This window comes from Pituophis catenifer, unplaced genomic scaffold (genome assembly GCF_029215685.1).
Source record: "Pituophis catenifer annectens isolate HBS135680 unplaced genomic scaffold, rPitCat1.0.hap2 SCAF_1, whole genome shotgun sequence".
Classification (NCBI taxonomy): Eukaryota; Metazoa; Chordata; class Lepidosauria; order Squamata; family Colubridae; genus Pituophis; species Pituophis catenifer.
In genome coordinates this window covers 188,707,861-188,729,242 of record NW_027256881.1, presented here as the reverse complement: position 1 = coordinate 188,729,242, position 21,382 = coordinate 188,707,861, and the positions used below count along the sequence as shown (strand labels likewise).

General features: G+C 38.0%; 1 protein-coding gene across 1 annotated transcript in view; it reads left to right on the top strand.

Moving 5' to 3' along the window:
* ITGAV (integrin subunit alpha V) overlaps nucleotides 1-21,382 on the top strand; it is an 89,110-nt gene that overhangs the window by 529 nt on the left and 67,199 nt on the right. Inside the window, exon 2 of the mRNA XM_070941900.1 lies at nucleotides 15,021-15,148. Coding sequence (XP_070798001.1) covers nucleotides 15,021-15,148 — 128 coding nt within the window. The remainder of the gene's footprint in view (nucleotides 1-15,020; nucleotides 15,149-21,382) is intronic.

The window sequence follows — 21,382 nt, the reverse complement described above, 5'->3', positions numbered from 1 at the left end:
CTTCGGTCCCTCTTTTGAGCGCGGCTGAGCTTGAGAGAGGCTCCACCTTTGAAAGGAATTGCCCGGCGATTTAGCAAAGTGGGATTATGAGATTTTTTTTACCATTTGCCAATGGTAAAAAAATTTATGTCGTTAGGGGAGACATTGGTTAAAGTGAATTTGCTCCAGTGTTACGACTGTTCTCGCCACATTTGCTAAGTGAATGGGGCAGTTCTTACATTAATCACACTGTCCTTAAGTGAATCTAGCTTCCCCGTGGAATTTCCTTTTCAGAAGGGCACAAAAGAGGATCACATGACTCCGGGACTCTGCAACGGTCATAAATGTGAATCAGTTGTCAAGCATCCGAATGTAAATGGGGGGATGCTGCGATGGTCATAAGTGTGAAAAATGCTCATAAATCACTTTTTTTCAGTGCCGTTGTAATTTTAAATGGTCACTAAATGAACTGTTGTAAATCAAGGACTACCTGTACTCCCCTGAGACCAAGGACCCGCCTTGTCAAACCGGATTAACCTTTAGTTACGTTTCATTAAGATCCTTGTCTATATTTTGAGCGGAACATATTTCAGCCTTAAAGGATAAGCACTGCTCTGTTTGGGAGGGAGGGTAAAATACTGTAATCCCACCGATTTCAGTGGAATTTGCTCCCAGGTAAATGGTATGGGGATGCAAGCTTCCCTTCCCTGAGAAGCACAAATAAGAGGATTTGGTAAAATCCAAATACTCTTCTTTGTAGATTGAAGTCTTCTTATCCAGTCGGTAGAACAAATAGTCTTTGTAGTTGGGAAAGATAGGTGTGCTTAGGTGAAGAGTGATTGGATGCTGTAAAACACGTAGAAGAAAAGTAGAGTGGCTAATGTTTTGCTCTACTGCCTTTAGGACTTACACGCAAAAGCACTTTTTATTCATAACAATTTGTATACAATTTACTGTATGCTTTGAGATGTGACAACAAACCCTAAAGTATCGGATGGTTAGTTTTGAAAAAGAAAACAAGAATGCGTGTATCTGAGGCTAGGACAGTATTGCAATTACTGTAGATTGAATGATTCACTTACTTATATTGGTTTGATGAAATAATAATACATTTTGTGCTTCTATATAAGCCAAAAAAAAAAAGCAATAAGCTCCTAAACAAAGAAAAATAAAAAAGGCCTTTGAAAATAAAAATAATACTCCATGAATAGAACTATTTCTCAGCAACGCTTCTTTGAACTTCTGAACCTTTGACAGGAATCATGTAAACTCTGTACACATATATAAAAAACCTCTTTCAGTTTATAAAGCTGGTGTCTCACTGAACATTGTTTTCACTGAAAGCACTCTCATCCAGTAAATTCTAATTTATTTGACAGTGCTTCATTTTGATTATGGTGGCAAAAGGTTCAAAGTGATAGGGAAGTGGGGAAGAAGATGCCTCAGGAATAAATGAGATTTACTTTAGGCTTCTGTTTCCATAATTACTGCTAACTTCTTATGCCCCTTGGAGTATTCTTTCAATTTGAATAGAACTTTTTTTCTAGTTCAGTGTTTGAAGTCGAGACTTTAACTCTGAGTAATATTTTGAGTGTAATTATGTTTCTGTGTTTCTGCAATGACTACATTTGCTGGTGTGGTCATACAATACAATTTGCTGTCCAATATCCCCCCCCCTTCCCAAAGTATCCTAGGAGTAACTTTTAGCCTAGAGCTGCATTTCTAAGAGTTTTTCTTGGTTGTTGAGTCCAAGTACAGTCTTTGAGTCAGGGAAAAAAAAAAAAACAGCAACAGCCGCCCAACAATGATTGTTTCCATTGCTGAGTCCTATCCTGCCTGGGCTTCAACTCATGCAGTCACCTGACTTCTCTCCAAGGCAATAAATGATAAAGTCTATATACCTTAAGCTTGAAGTAACAGTAACAGAGTTGGAAGGGACCTTGGAGGTCATCTAGTCCAACCCCCCTGGCTCACACAGGAGACCTATATGAGGGATTCGAACCACCGACTTTTCTGATCGACAAGCTCAGCATCTTAGCTACTGAGCCACTTAGGGAGCTGCCGCCTAGCTTCTCTAGGACCTTGACAGAATAACAAGAAGCTACTGTTTATCCAGCTGAAAAGCTTACTCGTGGGTTGGGAATGGGATGTAGGCATCCTCATCATAGAGATATGGCAGAAAAAAATATGTTACCAATCATGTTTCTGCCATTACTAGATGGAAGTGGGGGAAAGTCCTAAGTGCAATATTATATTTAAATCCTACTGATCCTAGGGGATTTACCTTTATTTTATATATTTTGATAAAATACTGTTGAACATTAAAAATGAAAACACTGAGATACATGAACTATGAATGCAATCCCTATCTATGGAGACTCTCAATCATCCAAAACGATGTTTGTCCCAAAGTTGCTTTTTTTCCCCAAAAGGCAACTGGACTTTCTTGGGATTTTCTTTGATAGATAATATCAAAATTTTATTACCTCTCAGTAACTGGGCCTCTGTCCAAACATGCATTGATACCAGAAATAAGTGCTAGGTTCACACATATTAAGCTGTGATTCACAGAATCAAGCAAAATTAGTCTGGCTCATGGAGCACTAAGCCATAAACAGTTGGTTGATAAACCAAAATGGCTGGGTTCGGACAACCCAGTGAACTACTATGTAGCTGGTCTTTTATTAAGTGTTGAATTTATGTTTTACCGACAAAGAAATAAAGGGTGAGTAGTATAGATCTATTTCAAGCTATTTAGTTCTCATCAGTTAGCCATACCCTTCTGGGATTCGAACCTGGGCTACTTACATATTAGGTAGATGTATTAACCTCTAAGCCATGGGCTCTTCTCCCTTTGTCAGCTATACCAGGGGAAAGATTAAGTGTTTTTTTTTTTGGTCAGGACAGCCTGGTCTATCCAATTATGGGATGGAGCATACTGCTTCTGTTTTAGTTTTAGTTTTATCTTTTATTAAGTATTATTATACCTTTATTCCAGTAGCATACCAGAAGAAGTAATAAATGCATTAGAGAATTAAACTCAGTCCACTAAAAAAAAACCTTTCCCAGGTTATTTTAAGTTAGCCTATCACCACCTTAGGATACTGTCATATTGCCAGTCTTGAATGTTCATCTCTTAAAGGAACTGAGCCAAAATATTCTCCTCCCTAAGATATAGGAAAGCACAGTCCCCATTTACATAATTGAAAAGATCTGGAAGGTGACACTTTGATGCTGACCAAAAAATACCCCCCCCCTCCTTTGTATCTGGATAAATAGTAAGGGCCCTGAGAGAGAAATGCTAGCTAGCTACCATTTCTGTGGCAATATTACAGAACCTAATGAGATGACTCTTGTCACAGTTCCAGTTGGCTTATTTATATAAAGTGGCGTCAAAGGAAGGGATCAGCTTTTTCCTCCAGAAGCAGAAAATGTCTGGCCCTGCTCTTGTTCCTGGTGGTAGAAATATAAATGAAGCAATTAACCAGTGCCTTCACTAGTAGTTCAGAGGTGCTCTGAGATGAGCTGTCCAATCAATTTCACTGGTCATGTTAGAATGTCTTTGCTTCTTTCCCAATCCCAATGGAGTCTAGAGAACTCAAAAGCTTGCATGCTGTTTGTGACCTTTTGGCTTGTTCTAACAAAGGCATGTCTAGTAAAAAAAAAATTCTGAAGGTTTTGCTGTTTCCAGGGTAACATTTTTGCTTTTTCTTGTGGTTGTTTAATTTTGGCAGCCAGATTCACTAAGGTAATCTGGTCAATATTTTCTCCCTAATTTTTGACATGATACACTGTATTGTGAAAGGGTTTAAAACAGTGGTGAAATCTGAACCGGTTTACTACTGGTTCACTGGTTGCGCATGTGTGCTGTGCACCAAACGCACATGTGCATGCGCAGTGCCCACCACGCACCAAATGTGAGGTGCGTGCGTACAGTGCACATCAAAAGGAGGCATGGGGTAAGTAGAATAGTGCACGGGGGAGGTTGTGATCAGCTGTGGTGCGTGATCTTCGGAGCCTTTTTTTTACTTTTAAAAAGCATTTTTTACAATCTATTCACCCGAGTAGGTTGTAAAAAAATGCTTTTAAAAGGTAAAAATAGGCTGTGACGATCGCGCGCCATAGCTGTGATTGTCGGAGCCTTTTTTTTTTTTTTTTACTTTTTTAAAGCATTTTTACTACCAGTTCAGGCGAACTGGACTGAACCAGGAGCATTTCACCCCTGGTTTAAAACAATCCAAAAAGCACAAGCCAATCCTTCAGTAAAAGCTGTAAAGACCAGCATCCCCATTGTGGGGATATGGGGCCATATCTATACATTGTACATTGCCCAGATTCACATTTCTGTGAGATGGGCAGCATATAAACAAACAAACAAACAAACAAATAAAATATCTAGCTCTTGAATGCACCTTGTTTGGCCTCAGAAATTGTATTTCCAAATCAAAAGAGTAGAATTTCTTATTATTTGCTGCAGGAAATGGAAAAAGAGAAGTGTGTAAATGACCTCATAAGTTAGCCAAACCTTTAAATACCTTTTTAAAAAATCATTGAAAAAATCCATAAAACTATAGAAAATGATATCTGGAAATTTCTGCCTCCATCCAGTAGTGAGGTGACATCGTGTTGGTTGCTATAGCATTTGGCCTCCTAAACATTGAGTACTGTAGTTTGTCCCCTAACTGCTTCTGCTCTATTCTGATTGTTTCTTGTTTTATTTATCAAACTAGTTTTACTGCTGACTACCCAAGAACTCCTGGCAGGATTACTACAATATATGTAACACATTTAGAAATATGAATATCCGATGATCTGGAATGTTATATAATTAAATAAGTATTTATTTATAGTTATATGAAAATCCTTGTTTTATTTTTCTGAAAAACATTTATTTGAAATGGCTTACAAAGCATCAGAGTGCATCATTAAATTGTTTTAAAATACAGCTGCAACTGTATAATAAACCTAGTGAGAGCATTATTATGGTATAATATATCTCATTAAAGTCAGTTAAGGCTATATTCCTCTTTGATGTGAATCTCAATTACTGTATTCAAGATTATAAACCAGTAATGGATTCCACCCTAATCTGAACACTATTAAATGCAGTGAATTTATCTTCTCAGTAGATTTCCATCGGTTTATGTTATAAAATTATGTATACATTTAGTTCTCGACTTGTAACACTTTGTATAATGGCCGTTCAAAGTTACAACGGCATTGAAAAGTGACATGACCATTTTTCACATGACCATTGCAACATCCCCATGGTCATGTGTTCAAAATTCAGATGTTAGGCAACTCTTTCATATTTATGATGGTTGCAGTGTCCCAAGATCATGTGACCGACTTCCTGACAAGCAAAGTCAATGGGGAAGCCAGATTCACTTAACAACCATGTTACTAACTTGACAACTGCAGTGATTCACTTACCAAGTGTGACAAGAAAGTTTGTAAAACGGGCATAAATTACTTAACAAACATCTTACTTAGCAACAGAAATTTTGGGTTCAGTGGTGGTTGTAAGTTAAGGACTACCTGTATATTTATGTATATTCTAATACTAACATTCTCTGGATAGTATACTATTCATTTATGTATTTTTACTCCTTATGAAAACATCAAAAATAGAAAAATAAGCATTATAGCATAGATTGGGCTTTATTTATCTTGAGTTCTTTTAAGATGCTTTAATTATGTCTCTATTGCAATTGTAACATTCTTCTTAGATGTGTATTAGGAAAGTTACTTTTTGTGTATTTTAATGCTCTTATACTGACCACTGAATACATTGTTATACCTTATTTGTTTCCCACCCAAAAGTTATATTTGGTCTTGTTAGATACATACAGTTCCTGCTGTTGTAATCCTGTTTTCACATATCTGTAATTCAATGAACTTTCACATGAATGAACATATATAGGATTGTACTCTTAGCAGGGTGGATTTGATTTAAATCAAGTCAGTTTAAATCATAATTTAAATCATGATTTAAATCACTAGTAAAAAGGCTTGACTTAAATCAACTCGGTTTAAATCATAATTTTTAAAGAACAACTGTCATCTCTGTCCCGCAGCAGCTCCTCCTCTGACCCGCTGTTGACTCACCAACAGTCCCATTCAGTGAGTGGATGCTCACTAACAGGCACTACCATGATGGATTTGAAATGACAGGTGCTCTTTAAATGTAAGGACTCATTCTTGCTGATAGTTAGAATCTTTATTTGCAAACAAAATGAAGGTTTCCTATTTAGAGTGCATATAATCTCAGCTTGCAGATCTTGGATTCATTGAATGAGTTTACTAAAAATGTAAATATTGCAGAATGTACAGCCTCATGCTACATAACTAAGCTCAATTTCATGCTGAATAAACTAAATTATTAATGTATCTTAAATAGAAAACTATAATTAGATAGATTTTTTTACTCCAAAAGTAAATATGATTAAAATTTTTAAAAATCATTTAAAAAAAAAAATCATCAATTTTTATCCACCCTGACTGTTAGAATAGACCCAGATATTTCCATTTCATTTAATCGATTTACAAACTTGGTATAATGCCTGCTTATTCTATAAAGTACAGTAAATTAGGCATAATTCTGTTTGATGTCAGTAACAATTTTGGCAAGTTTAAGGATTGGGGTTTTGGATCTTGTTCTTGTTCCTTTGTGTATCTTAGTATGAAGACTTATACAAATTTTCTTAGTCTGTAAATTTGAACTTGTGTTCAAAGGAAAAGAACAAAAGAAAGAAAATGGTCCAGATCTTCTTTTAGCTTCTTTTTTTTTCTTAGTAAGATAAAGATAATATGATTTTTTTACTCTGAGCTTGATTTATATTATAAAAGATCTTGCTGTTTTATTCTTTTACATTATTTTATGTACACTTTTATATAATATTACATGTATTTCACAGGGACATCTTTTTAAGGGTTTAGTATTAATACCTGCACTTAATGGTCCATGATTTCATTGGAAAATATGGGATTCTATATACAGTACTGATCGTTAGTTTACATTACGGGATAATCTTAGTTTTGGAACAGCTAGTGTAGCGGCATGACTGAGCCAGTAATATAGAAATATTACCTTGTCGGACCTTCATATTGCCTGCTTCCATCATTGCTTTCAAGAAGGCACCTCACCTGGCATTTCATCCTAAACCCAGTGTATATAAGAGAACTGATTCCCCAAACCTGGACTGCCAGACTGGCAGTTGAATTAATAAAACATTAATTCCTATAGCACCTTTTCTTCGGCCTATAATGTCAAGGGATGCAGCAAGTGAAATCAGCCATTTTTCCATCTTTATGAGAGAGATCACACGAGAGATAACTAAAATAAAACCTTTTAAAAAAAGATAAATGTAACAGCTCCTTTTAGCTTTAAATACGAAAATGCAAGCAGTAACTGTTAAGAGAAAGAAATAGAGCTGCCCCAAGAGTTTTTTAATAAAATTTAAAAAAAAATGATATTTTTGGTAACTAATTTAAATACAATTGACATTAATAATCTTCCTTTAATAATTTAATAATAATAGTAATATTATTAATAACCTTAATTATTAATTAATAATAATAAACTGAAGATCTCAATAGTGCATGTTTTAAAATATACCATACAACTTTTTTTTCTTTTTCCTTTTCTTTCCTTTTCTTTTTTCTTTTTTCTTTTTGATTCTTGGTGACTGTGCATGGTCACGTCCCTGCAATTTTTTCTGGAAGAATTCAGAAGCAATTCCTGGAGGAAACATCCTATCTGGATCCATTCCAGTCTGGTTTCAGGCCTGGGCACAGCACGGAAACGGCATTGGTCGCGTTGGTTGATGATCTCTGGAGGGCTCGGGATAGGGGTTGCTCCTCTGTTCTGGTCCTGTTAGACCTCTCAGCGGCTTTTGATACCATCGACCATGGTATCATGCTGCACCGGTTGGAAGAGTTGGGGATGGGGGCACCGTGTTATGGTGGTTTTCCTCCTTTCCGACCGGTCACAGTTCGTGTTGGCAGGGGGGCAGAGGTCGACCTCGAGGCCTCTTATATGTGGAGTGCCTCAGGGTCGGTCCTCTCGCCCCTCCTGTTCAACATTTATGTGAAGCCGCTGGGCGAGATCATCCGTGGCTTTGGGGTGAGATACCATCAGTACGCTGATGACACTCAGCTGTACATCTCCACCCCAGGCCACCCCAACGATGCCCTTGAAGTGATGTCCCAGTGCCTGGAGGCTGTACGGATCTGGATGGGGAGGAACAGGCTCAAGCTCAACCCTTCCAAAACTGAGTGGCTGTGGTTCCCGGCATCCCGATATGGTCAGTTGACTCCATCACTGACTATTGGGGGCGAGTCTTTGGCCCCCACAGAAAGGGCTCGCAATCTGGGAGTCCTCCTGGATACGCAGCTGTCCTTGGAGGAACATCTGACGGCTGTAACCAGGGGGACCTTTTATCAGGTTCGCCTGATCCACCAGTTGCGGCCCTTTCTTGATCGGGATTCCCTGTGCACAGTCACTCATGCCCTCGTAACCTCTCGCCTTGATTACTGCAACGTTCTCTACATGGGGCTCCCCTTGAAGAGCACCCGGAGGCTCCAACTGATCCAGAACGCAGCAGCACAGGTAGTGACGGGAGCAGCGTGGCGCTCCCATGTAACACCGCTCCTGCGTGAACTGCACTGGCTCCCGGTGGTCTTCCGGGTGTGCTTCAAGGTGTTGGTTATCACCTTTAAAGCGCTCCATGGCATAGGGCCTAGCTATCTTCGAGACCGCCTACTGCCACCGACGACCTCCCACCGACCCGTGCGCTCCCACAGAGAGGGCCTCCTCGGGGTGCCATCAGCCAAACAATGCAGGCTGGTGACCCCCAGGGGGAGGGCCTTCTCTGTGGGGGCACCCACCCTCTGGAATCAGTTGCCCCCTGAGATAAGGAGAATCCATGACCTCAGTGCCTTCCACCGTGCCCTTAAAACTTTCTTTTTCCAACAAGCCGGGCTGGCCTAATTCTTTTTAGGGATTTTTAATTGTTTTGTTTTGTTTATCGTTTTAATTAATGGGGCCAAATCTATATATATTTTTTAACTGTATTTTAATATTTGTATTTGATGTTTTTATTTGGCTGTTCACCGCCCTGAGTCCTCAGGGAGAAGGGCGGTATACAAATTCAAAATAAAATAAAAAATAAAATAAATAAAAATAAGCAGTTTGCCCTTTCCTCTTTCTAGGGCTAAAAAAGAGTAACTGGCCCAAAGTCGCCCAGTTGCCTGATGTTTAAGACAGGACTAGAATTTACAGTTTCATGGTTTTAGCCTGAAGCCTTAACCACTACACCATATTCAATCATGATATAAAGTATGCATGAACATATTGTAAAATGATGCAACAAATTTAAGATTAATAAAGAGGAAAGCTCATAAAACAACTTGCACCATAACAGCTCTGAGCAAATTCCATGAAACAATTTTCCAGGGCCTAACAGTAAAAGGAATTTAATGGAATTCCACAAAATTTTAGTTCTTTGGGTGTTAACTTCTCCTGGAACCCCCAGGTCCTGCATTAGCATAGACTGGGTTACATGAAAGCCATTGCAAACACAAAGAATCTTTTTCTGGAAGCTTCATTTAAGTGATATGTGTGGGAAGTGCTTATTTGGAGCCACATCTCATGATGTGCACTTCTGATTTAATGTTGTTCAAACAGGATTTTATTTACATTAAAATTCCTTTTAGGTTTTAGTCCTGTAAAGTGTCAGAGTTCTGTGTAATAAATTTAATCCTACTTGTAGTTTGTATACATAGTTATAGGACTGCTAACTGTGCAGTTTTAAATGTTATCTAATAAATTTGATTTGAACTGGGCTTTAGCTGCATGGAATAGAATATACTAGGAATTTATGTAAATAATTGCTGAAGCATTCTCAGTTCTTTTACTATCTTTGAAAAATCCTGGGAAAAGGTGAATTCTTCACAACTGCAGAAGGAGGGAAGGAAAATGCAGGAAACTTAAGACTTAAAATGTACTGATGAATAAATGCTAGCATAGATTTGTCAAATATAAATAGTGCCATATTAAAATATTTTTTTTAAATGTATTTATGGATTATGGTAATTCTGTAGTATAATTTATCTAGTGAAAGGTAAAGTCTGCATTATATTTTGGACAAGAAGTCTATGATTAACTTTAATGGCTGGGTCAGCTTTTAGGTGAGTTTTTATGGTTAGCAGTAGCTTTTCTGCTATATTAATTGCCTGATTGACTAATTTTAGAGTTAAAATTTCTTTAGGATTTTGTGTAAAGCCACTTTGTCAAAATCAAATATGTTCAATGAAGGTTGTTGTTGTTATTGTTTCCCTGAAAATACAAGGCCACTGGAAAGGAGTAGCACCAGTTTCTTTGTTTAGCAGTGGAGTTTTAAAAATTTGATAAATTGGTGTTTGGTAGCATGTTGAGAGGCTTTTCATTTTCTTGATTTTGACTCACTGGAGACTCCTGCATAGATGTTGGAAGAGAGCTTCAGTTTAGCAGGCCTTATGTTGATGGACATATGGCAAACCATTGTTTACTAAGCCTCAGTGGGCTGGGTTTCATAGCTAATGCTATGCCTTAAATAATGGGTTATAAAATCACAGTAACTAGATTGAGATATAAACCAATGAAACCTCATCAGCACAGTATAATACAATATAAACAAGGGCTTGTGAGAATTTCTGTTGTTTTAATTTTGCACTTGAGACAGCAAAGCCAGGGGAGTGGCCAATACCTGGCAGACCATTGTGGAATATGTTTGGCTTGGCAGATTATGCAGCGGAATTGACTGGTGAATTTTGTCTTGCGGTTCACTCCTACAGTAACATCAAAGCTTTGTTGTCTGAGGCATCACAGCCACTGCTCATTGCTTTATGATAACAACATGGTTGTTTGGATTGAAAGAAGTCCTTTACTTATGAAATACTTGGCAGTAGCCCAAGCCTTAGTTTCATTTACTTTTACTTGCTCTGGGCATTTTCCTTGGCTTTTCTTCTTCTTCTTGTGCCGTATCAGTCATCGGATGTTGGCGATCACGTTGGCGATCCTTAGCGTTTAGCCTTTGTTGATTAATTAGTTAAAGTTACCGAAGGATGAGAATATAAAACAAGATGTGTACTCCATGGTTTTTTCCAGCATTAGGAATTCCTGGTGTTGCTGTTGCTTAAAAAAAGCCTCCTAGGTAGGCTAGGAACAGCTAAGTATCTGAAAGTTGGTCATAATCTCCAGCCATTCATCATACTGAACATTTAGGATAGCTCCCAAGCTCATTAAAGTCAGTTCACTGTTTTAAGAAAAAAAAAAATGTAATAGCAAGGGCTGGTCCTTCCTATAAGTCTAACTATCACCCTGCAAGAGATTGCTTTGACTGAAAATTGCAATTTAAATCCACTGTGCTCTTTTTTTTTTTTTAATGGCTAGAGGCATTACACTGTACCACTATAATAAATAATAGAAGCAAATGTGGTTCAGGATTTTATTTATTAAATTATTGGATTTATGCAATTTTTGGATTTATACAGCTGCCCATCTCAAATTCATGTTTCTTATCTCCCTTTAGTTCTGGCTGCTGCTTTGTAACACCCTCTTCCCACATTCAGTCAGCATTTCATAACACCAGACAACATGCAGTCTGTACTATGATCGTCCCACTCTCAACTGACTCAGTCTTTCCTAAGATACATGGGAGATACTTCTAAACATATGAAGTTCACCAGAACATTATCCCTTTTAATATCTGACTGTATAACCCAGGGGTCTGCAACCTTAAACACTCAAAGAGCCATTTGGGCCATTTCCCACAGAAAAGAAAACACTGGGAGCCACAAAACATGGGTGGGCATGGCCAACTCAACGTCACTCACTTCTACCAGTCACATGACCTCTCCTTCCCAGCCACGACTACCCAGTCATTAGGGCAGAGAATTGGTTGTTAAAAAACACCGGGAACCACAAAACCCTTTTGACATTTCTTTTTCCCTCCCTCTCTCCCCCTCTCTCTCCCCCTCTCTCTGTATCTCTCTGTCTTTGCCCCGGCCGCTTCTCCATCCCCCACCGTCCAGCCTTACCTTCTCAGGCCAGGCGAGGAGTGACTGGGAGGGGAGGGCGAGAAGCGGAGCCAGCCAGTAGTGGGATCACCTGACAGGGAGCTTCTGCCATAGCAGAGAGTCCAAAGAAGCTGCATGGAGCTCCGGAGCCGCAAGTTGCTGACACCGGATATAACCAATCATACTTATCAACTTTTTAGCTTTTCTTTTATTTTGAAGGAATTGCTTTGTCTTCAGCGGGTAGCTCATAATATTCCCTCAGTGATACCAGCAAGTTTTCACCAAGACATTTAAAAAATGCAACAATCAAGATTTATGATAAGGCAGAAGTCCAAAGAAGCAAGATACACGTATGGCTGAAATTCTTTTGGTAGTTGCACGCATAGAAGCCACGTTTTCAGTTTTTTATATTCAGCATTTTTTAGGACTCTGTTTCTTAAAGTATGGTCTTATGACATTAGAGATCTCCGAAGACTCTCTCAGTGTTCCTCAAAATCAAAATTATTTTGCAGCCCATGTTGCGAAATAATGCAATATTAACTAATCTATCAAGCAATAGTGAGAAATGGTAGCAGCATTAGTTTTAATTTATAATATGAAATATATAAAGCATAAGCTCTTTGGGTTTCTCCATAATTTTTAACAGTAGACAGTAGTCCTGAGAGGAAAAACATTTAAGAAACACTAATTTAGATACCATTATTCCAAGTTCACAGAAGAAGCCGCTTAGATTTTCAAAACCTCTTTAAAAATTTATTCTAAGATAGTGAGAAATAAAGATATATTTAAAATCTGCTCTGTGTTCCTAAGGGATGGATAAACATATCTTAAAGTAAAATATAGTAAAGAAAAAAAATAGTACTAATGAGCATTTGGTAGCAGCACAGATATCATTTTCAAAAACAGTAACAGAAATGATATCAATGAAATATCTTTCTTCCTCAGATTCTTGAGAAAAGGAAAGAAAAAAAAACCCATTCTTGTTGGGCCTCTTATATTAATTTATATATTAAATATATATATATTATGGCCCTCTTATATATATTATGGCCCTCTTATATTAATATATGCCACAGTCTCTTAATTTATCCTACACCATCAGCATGCAGCTGTCCAACCCATACATTAAGAGTACTTTAATTTGGAAAGATTCCTGTTTATGAGCAAGCAGCAATAAAGAAACTCATTTGAGAAAATCACCCTGTCATTCTTGGTTCCTTGAGCCTGACGGACACTATGAGTTTTAGTCTTACCTTAGACACAGGCTAGCTGGGTGATCTTGAGCCAGTCATTTTCTCTCAACCTTAGTAAGAAGGAATGTGTCCAGGCAGTCAAAATTGATTTAAAGGCACATATTTCCTTTTTTTTTAATTTTTCTATTTTAAACTATTATAACCTGGTCTCAAACAAAATATTAGAAACAAAATATTAAAATTATATATGGGTTAATGGCTGGAATATTTATGTGGAATATTGTGGAAAATAGCACTGTGAATTAAGGAAAATATACTAATGTTTTATAATATTTGAGAGGGAAAACACCAGATAAGCTTTCCCTCAGCATAAAGAGCATGGTTTAAGCTAATAGTTGCCAGTATTTTATTTTTGTTTGAGTTTAAGTGTAGTTTTCTGGGTGAAGAGGCTAGACAACTTTAATATGTCAAATTCAATAAAATTTAGTTCTTACGAGGTTACAAAGCTACTTAAGATAATACCAGTTGCTTACTCAAATATGGCTCATGGAAATATTTTGTTTTTCCAAATGACCTAACAATCAGGTAAAATTCTCCTTGGTGCCTCCTTTCTTTCATAGTCTTGCAGATCAATTTTATTAAATTGCTGTCGTCAGGAACATGGAGCCAATTTGTGCTGCTAATATTTCCTAGCTAGCCTGGCTAGTACTAAGACTTCTGGGAATTAATTTCCATTTGTTTGGAAGGCGTATATGTACTGAATAAGTCACAACTGAGCCAAATGTTACATTAGAAAGATCAATCACTTAGGGATTTTTAGATATCATGTACTGTAAGAGGAAGAGGGGCTTTATACTATACCTGTTTATACTTACATCTCAACATTTAGCATGTGGTCAATACACAAAGCAGTTACACAGATCTCCTAGATCCTAGCCATTTATTACTTACTGTGGAATTGAGGTCAGCTGCAGTTATTAGGCATTCTAGCATTCCAGTTTAAAGGGTGTGATCTGCATATATATTTTTAAAAAATTTGCATGTTGCATCTGAAATAGTTGACAAGTATTCTTTGTCCTATGCATTCGATATTTAAAACCTACAATTCTTCTTTCATCTTCTGTTCTCTTTTTGGGGTTTCACAGGTTGGGGGAAGCATAGTATAAATGGCGAACTTATGTTTTCTAACAACTACTAATTCCTACTTCTTGATGTCACTTATGGTGGCATGGAAAGTCTTTTGGGATAAACATGCAGTTCTGGCATATCCAAAATCCTCAGGAGAGAATTGAAGTTTAAAATGAAAAGCAGGAGGCTAAAAGGCGATGGGAGCCTTCCTCCCTGCCCATGAGAGTCCCAATCAAATGAGTATCAAGAGTCTTTTCACGAGAAAATCAAGGAAAATAGTGATATGTAATTTATCTGAGCATCTAGTTTAACCCTCGGTCAAGCAGCAAAACAGGATACTTAACAAATCTCTATTGGGCTGGGTTTGCAGATGCAGCTGGTGAATTACAATGACGTGCTAGAATACATCAACTGGAGGTGAAGTCATGCAGGCAGCAGATCTGCTTGTATGGAGGAAAATAGGCAGTCAGAAATGCTAACTCCTTCTTTATTTCCTCTTATAAAGTGGCCTTTAGTGTTTTGGTCCTTTTGTTACATTTGCTTTCTTCCTCTTTTTACTATTATTTTTGCATTTACACGAGGCACCTACTAGGTCATACCTCAGAGTAGCCTGCTTCAAGTAAAATGTTCAGATTTCTCATTCATTGTTTCTCCCTGCAGGATGTTTCTCCTTGTGGGTGCTCCAAAAGCCAACACTACTCAGCCTGGGATTGTAGAAGGAGGCCAGGTGCTCAAGTGTAACTGGAATTCCAATCAAAACTGTCAGCCAATCATATTTGATGCTAGAGGTACTCTTTAATCTTTTAAGATATGTTTTTATCCATTGAGATCTGACTAAATTGCAAAGATGAAAGCATTTGTACCACTCGTTAAATATTTGGTGCTGATGAGAAACACTTTAAACAAGATTCCTTGTTTTGACTACTTTATGGCATTGGCATCAAATAATGGCACCTTTGCTGGGAAGAGGCTTTTATGGTATAAGTCACTTTGAAACTGAAGAATCTTATTGCATATTTTGTTTCAAAACACACAGAGATTAGATTTTTGTGATAGGCAGCCAAGTGGATGTGGACTGCACAAGGCCATGAATCTATTGGGTGGCATCTAGACCAGGTCTGACCATTTTTGCATTCCTCTGATCTAGGGTGTTTTCTGGCAGTCATTAAAGAATCCTGTAATCCCAGGAGATAGAATTACTCTTAGAAGAAATAAATGGGAATTTATGTTATGTAAAGGAACAAGTTTAGGCCTGTGATGAAAAATTACACTGTACATAAGCCAAGTTAAAAGAGATCGCCAAACCCAACTACTTATTATAACCCATATGAACTGATGTTGCCTGTCTGCTTGGGCTGAAGTTACAGACAATAAATATATAACGTGTATAAGCCATGTTCACTAATTGTGCATTGAATATTTAGAGACATGTATAGATTCACATTCCTTTTGCCTGTATGGGAAATACTAGCATAACCCGGTGCATTTAATTGCCACTATCTTATTTATGATAGATTGTCCTTTGGTTTGCATTAGTTTTCATGTGGTTTACAAAAATTAAATATGGACATTCAGAATAAAAAGAAAGAGTAATAAACACAAAACAGACATAAGACGAAATAACTATGCTTACAATGTCCAAGAGAAGGGGGAAAGGGATTTAGCCTAATTTAGAAACCAAGGATAGGTGTTACCTCCTGAACGTTCAAACCAGGGATGAAATGCTCCCGGTTTGGACCGGATCACCCGATCCGGTAGCGATGGAGGTGGGTGGTTCAGAAAACCGGTAGCAAAAATCCCTGCCACCCCCCCATGCCCAGCTGAGCCGCGCGATCATCAGAGGCTTTTTTTCTTTTAAATGGCTCTGACGATCCAAGCTGAGTTGCCTGATCGTCAGAGGGTTTTTAAAAAATCTCTTTGCTGAAGAGGTTGTAGAAAAAATGGTTTCAAAAGTAAAAAAAAAAATTTGACTACGCCCACCCAGTCACATTACCCCCCCCCACACCAAGCCACGCCCACAGAACCGGTAGTAACAAATTTTAGATGTCACCACTGGTTCAAACCCTATAGTTGGAAGGACCAGTTAGGTCACTATGTCCAACACTTTGCTCAGGGCAGCAATCAGAGAAAAAGCATCCCTAAAAGAGGGCCGTGTAGCTTTTATTTGGATACAGCCAGTTTAAGGTGATGAACCTCTGAATGATTGGTTCTGCTTTTCTTACTCTTAGGAAGATTTTTCTATCAGTCAATCAGAATCTGACTTCATGAAATTGTTCCACAGGAAATATATTGTATAATGAAATCTCCAAATTCTCTTAATCCTTCCTCCCTACTTTATGTTAGGCAGTTTTCAGAGTCTTAGGAATGGAGAAAGACTCATATGGAGTTCAGAAAAAGGTACAAGGATGTTTCTGCTCTCCTTAAAGACTCTAAGCCAGACTTCCCCACCCCTACCCCAATAAAGATCTGTTTTTACATGTTTTTGTTCAAAGGATTGCTCTGTTTTGGATACAGTGTTTTCCAAGCCTTCCAACCAAAATATTTGCAACTGGAAAAGGAAGAATTCCTCACCCCTAGTTACTGAGTCAGAGAGATTAATGTTTTTAATGCTCAAATCCTTCATGAGTAGAAAAGGGGAGGGTGAGAATGTACTTTTCCTCCATTTCTAGCGCTGATGTTGCTTGTTTGAAAATGAACAGTGCAAATTTGAAGCAAAATGGCCTGCTGCAAATGGCCTGCTCCAACCAATAGCATCTTTGGGAAGGGATCAAAATCTACAAAAAGGTGGGCGCTATATCACAATCAAAGCCCTGTCTTTTTTTGTACATGCAGCAACACTACCACACCCTCTCTGTTGCAGATTTTGACACACATACAACACACACGCACACATGCACACACACAACCTGTGAGACCCATGTTATAAAGATATATAATATTGCATTGTATTCCTGGTTGGAAATGAACATAGGTTTAGCACAATTAAGGAATGCTGAAGAAATTAGATTTTAGAAAGCAAATTATTAGAATCCTTATGAAGTTAAAATAGTTTTTTTTCTGTTTATTGATTGTATTAAGCCAGTTGTGATTTGATTATAATCTATTCAGTTTAGTGTGATGCTACGCATATTATATTTATTTATCAAATTTATATAACCCACCATCTCACAAGCACAATTCCAAGCAGCATATACTAAAACTGGGCTAATATAGCTCAGGATTTAGGAGGCACAACTTAACTTTGAGAGCATGCTATAGTTCACACTAAACCAAATGACAGGGTCAGAACAAAAACTCACTTTGCCTGGCATTAATTTTAAAATAAATACATACATGAAATAACAAAATTATAGCTGCTCCCTGTGTATAGAATAAAGTTTTCTTCCTACATGAAACAGAACAATTTTAGGTGGCCTGCAGCCTTGGGATCTTTGGTTCTGTAGCTCTTCTTTTCTGGATTCCTACATTCAGCCCATTCTCATGCTTTCTTCCACCTTTTCCAAATCTGTATCTGTCCACATATTTTGGGATTGACTATTTGGAGGGTACCTGGTTGGATAAATTTGCTTTATTTCAGGGTCAGGAAACATTTGAGGGACCATGTACCTTAATTCAACTTTCAGGTGAAGCAGTGATAATACTAGAAGAGCAGTGATACTGTTTTTTGGTTTTTGGGGTAGCTTAAAGATTCTTGGAGGTAAGCTGCTCCTATTTCCATAGAAATCCTCCCAAATTCTGCATCATGATTGAATTTCCCTGGTGCAGTTTTGGACTTGGAAGGGATTGGACATTTCCCTGGTGCAGTTTTGGACATTGGAAATAACAGCTACCTGATTCCAAGAAATGACTTTATCCCATTTCCATTCTTGTTGGCCATCCCAACAAAAATCAGGTTGCTAAAAGTTTATCATTTTGCCACTGAATTTCAGTATCATAATCTTGGATGCTGGGTAGCCATAAATGGAGTGTTGGAAGATACTTATGGCCTGCAGGACACCCTCTCCTACTGTGTTTATCCTATGAGATATTATTCTGTTGAATACAATTTCTGTCCTTGACACCTGCAATGATGGACTTGTTTGTGCTGCTGAAGCCCAACTCTTGCAGCTTGTTTTAAGCCAGCATGTGGAATGGCCTTTACAAATCATGTGGGGATGATTAGTAGGATTTTTTATGAGGAGAGCCCTTTGTTTTATTTCATTTTGCTTTAAGTTGTTGTGATGTGATACAGGTATTCTTAGTTGTTGGCTGAATTTCCTATGGCTTGCTTAGCTAATATTTCTAATCTGAGGATTTAGGCTATTTTTAAACAGGCTTGCTGGTTAGAGCACAGTTGTATGTTGCAGTTGCATTGTTGTTCTCATATACCAGCACCTTATTTCTTTTAAATAAGAATAGTATGCTGTTAAAAGGAATAAAATCTCTCCTTATTTTAATATCCCTCCCTTAGGTTTTTGGATTGTCCATCTTCTACTTTATTTATTTATTAGTTTGTCAAACATGTACAAAATAGCAGGTATAAATATGAACATGGACATGAACGAAGAAAATTAATACAAATAAATGGGGACAGTAGGACAGGGACGGTAGACACACTGGTGCACTTATGCACGCCTCCTTTACGGACCTCTTAGAAATGGAGTGAGGTCCATGGTAGGCAGTTTAATAATGAAGCTGTGGGGGTTTGAGGATGTAACAATGGAGTCAGGTAGAGCATTCCAGGCGTTGACCACTCTGTTGCTGAAGTTGTATTTTCTGCAATCACATTTGGAGTGGTTTACCTTGAGTTTGTATCGATTGTTTGTGAGGTTGAAGCTGAAGAAGTCGTTGACAGATAAGACGTTGTAGCAGACAATTTTGTGTACTATACTTAGATCAGAATGCAGGCGGTGCAGTTCCAGATTGTCCAAGCCCAAAATTTCAAACCTGGTGGTATAAGGGATCCTATTGTGAGTAGAGGAGTGGAGTACTCTTCTTGTGAAATACCTCTGGACCGGCTCAATTGTATTAATGTCTGATATACAGTGTGGATTCTCATACAGATGAGCTGTATTCAAGAATTGGTTTGGCGAAGGTTTACTTCACGACTATAAAACTAATGCTGGGTTTTTGGCTGAAGCAGTTCATGCCAGCCTCCTCCCACACTCTGGGATATGCATTTATTTTTGAACCCCGACTCTCATCTCATCTTATGACATAGAAACAGGTCCAGCAGGCCTTTCATCCAGTCTCAATTTATGGAGTTGTCAGACAGTAAGTAATATCCAGGACTAGTCATGCTGTAGCTTGTTTTATAGGTGAAAGAGGAAAGAACTTGAGGATGCTCCAACACTGGAGGTTTTTAAGAAGAGATTGGACAACCATTTGTCCGAAATGGTATAGGGCAGGGATGGCGAACCTTTCAGCACTGAGTGCCCAAACCAGAACACACGTGCATGTGCCGGAGTGCCAGAATCCAAAAACGGCCCTGAAGACAGCCTGGAAAACAGCCCGTTTTTTGGGCTGTTTTCAGGCTGTTTTCCAGCGCTCCAGCACCCACAAAGACCAGCTTGCCAGCACACACCAGAAGAGCAGCTGGCAACGGTGCGTGCCCACAAAGAGGGCTCTGCGTGCCACCTCTGGCACACGTGCCATAGGTTCACCATCACAGGTATAGGATTTTGTGCTTGAACAGGGCGTTGGACTAGAAGACCTCCAAGGTCCCTTCCAACTCTGTTATTATACTACTCTGGAGATCAGTAAACGGAGAAGCTTTCATGTTTCTTGAGCAGTCTTAGGTGGCTAACACTTTCTTGCCTCCTAAAGACATAGAAATGCTTAGGCACACATTTGGAATTCATGGGGGCCTCCAACTTGGACTAATACATATATTTTTTACCAAGTCCTTTACCTTGTTAACTGGGTGCACCTCTAAATGGTGCCACCACATTTTGGGAACCAGATGGTATTTTTGTTTTTACCATTTTACCACCAAAAATGTGGCTAGTAGGAGATACTTTAAGCTTTTTCCAGGTGAAGTGTCTATTTTACCCATTAACATCTATCTTCCCCTAACCTGGATGATCCTAGATGCTGTTGGCATCGACTCAATGATGTTACCACATCATCAGACATATTCCAAGAACCAGGAAAAAGAAAATTAAAGTAAACATTCATTTTTTTAAAAGTCAAATAAATAAGTATCCCTGATTCAGAATATTTCTAGCATTTCATTTTTTTTCTAATAAATGTTTCAGTTGAAAATTTGTCCTTTATGTTCATAGCAATTTATTATTTGGGTTAAGCAAAAAAAAAAAAAAAAAAACTTATTCCTTCTATTGTCTTCTAAAATGAATATGCAGAAATGCAGAATATATTCCCCCTTACCTTCCTCTTTTAACTGCATAACATAAAGCCATGTCACCTGGCATGAAAATGTAATAATCCACCCCCCCACCAAAAAAAAAAAAATTGGTTAAGTTCATATATTGCCCTAAACTACAGTATAACATAATTGGTTGGTTTGGGGATTACATGTCACATGAACCATGGTCAGTTTAAGGAAATTGCAGGGTCCAGTGCTGTACCATATTTCAAGGACTATCTGATATACATAGTCCTAGATTAACACTACAAGATATACTCATGTTATGACAGCAGTACCAACAGCAATAGCACTTAGGTTTATATAGTGCTTCATAGTGCTTTACAGCCCTCTCTAAGCGGTTTACAGAGTCAACATATTGCCCCCAACAATCTGGCTCCTCATTTTACCGACCTCGGAAGGATGGAAGGCTGAGTCAACCTTGAGCCCGTCAGGATCGAACTCCTGTCAGTGAACAGAGTTAGCCTGCAATAGTGCATTCTAACCAGGGTGGATAAAAATCAATGATTTTTTAAAAAAAATAAAAAAAAATCAGATTTTTTTTTGGATTTAAATCGGATTTTTTTTATTTAAATCGGATTCTTTTTATTTTTATCGAATTTATTTTAATAAAAAACTTTTGGGGTAAAAATCTATCGTAAGATAGTTTTCTATTTAA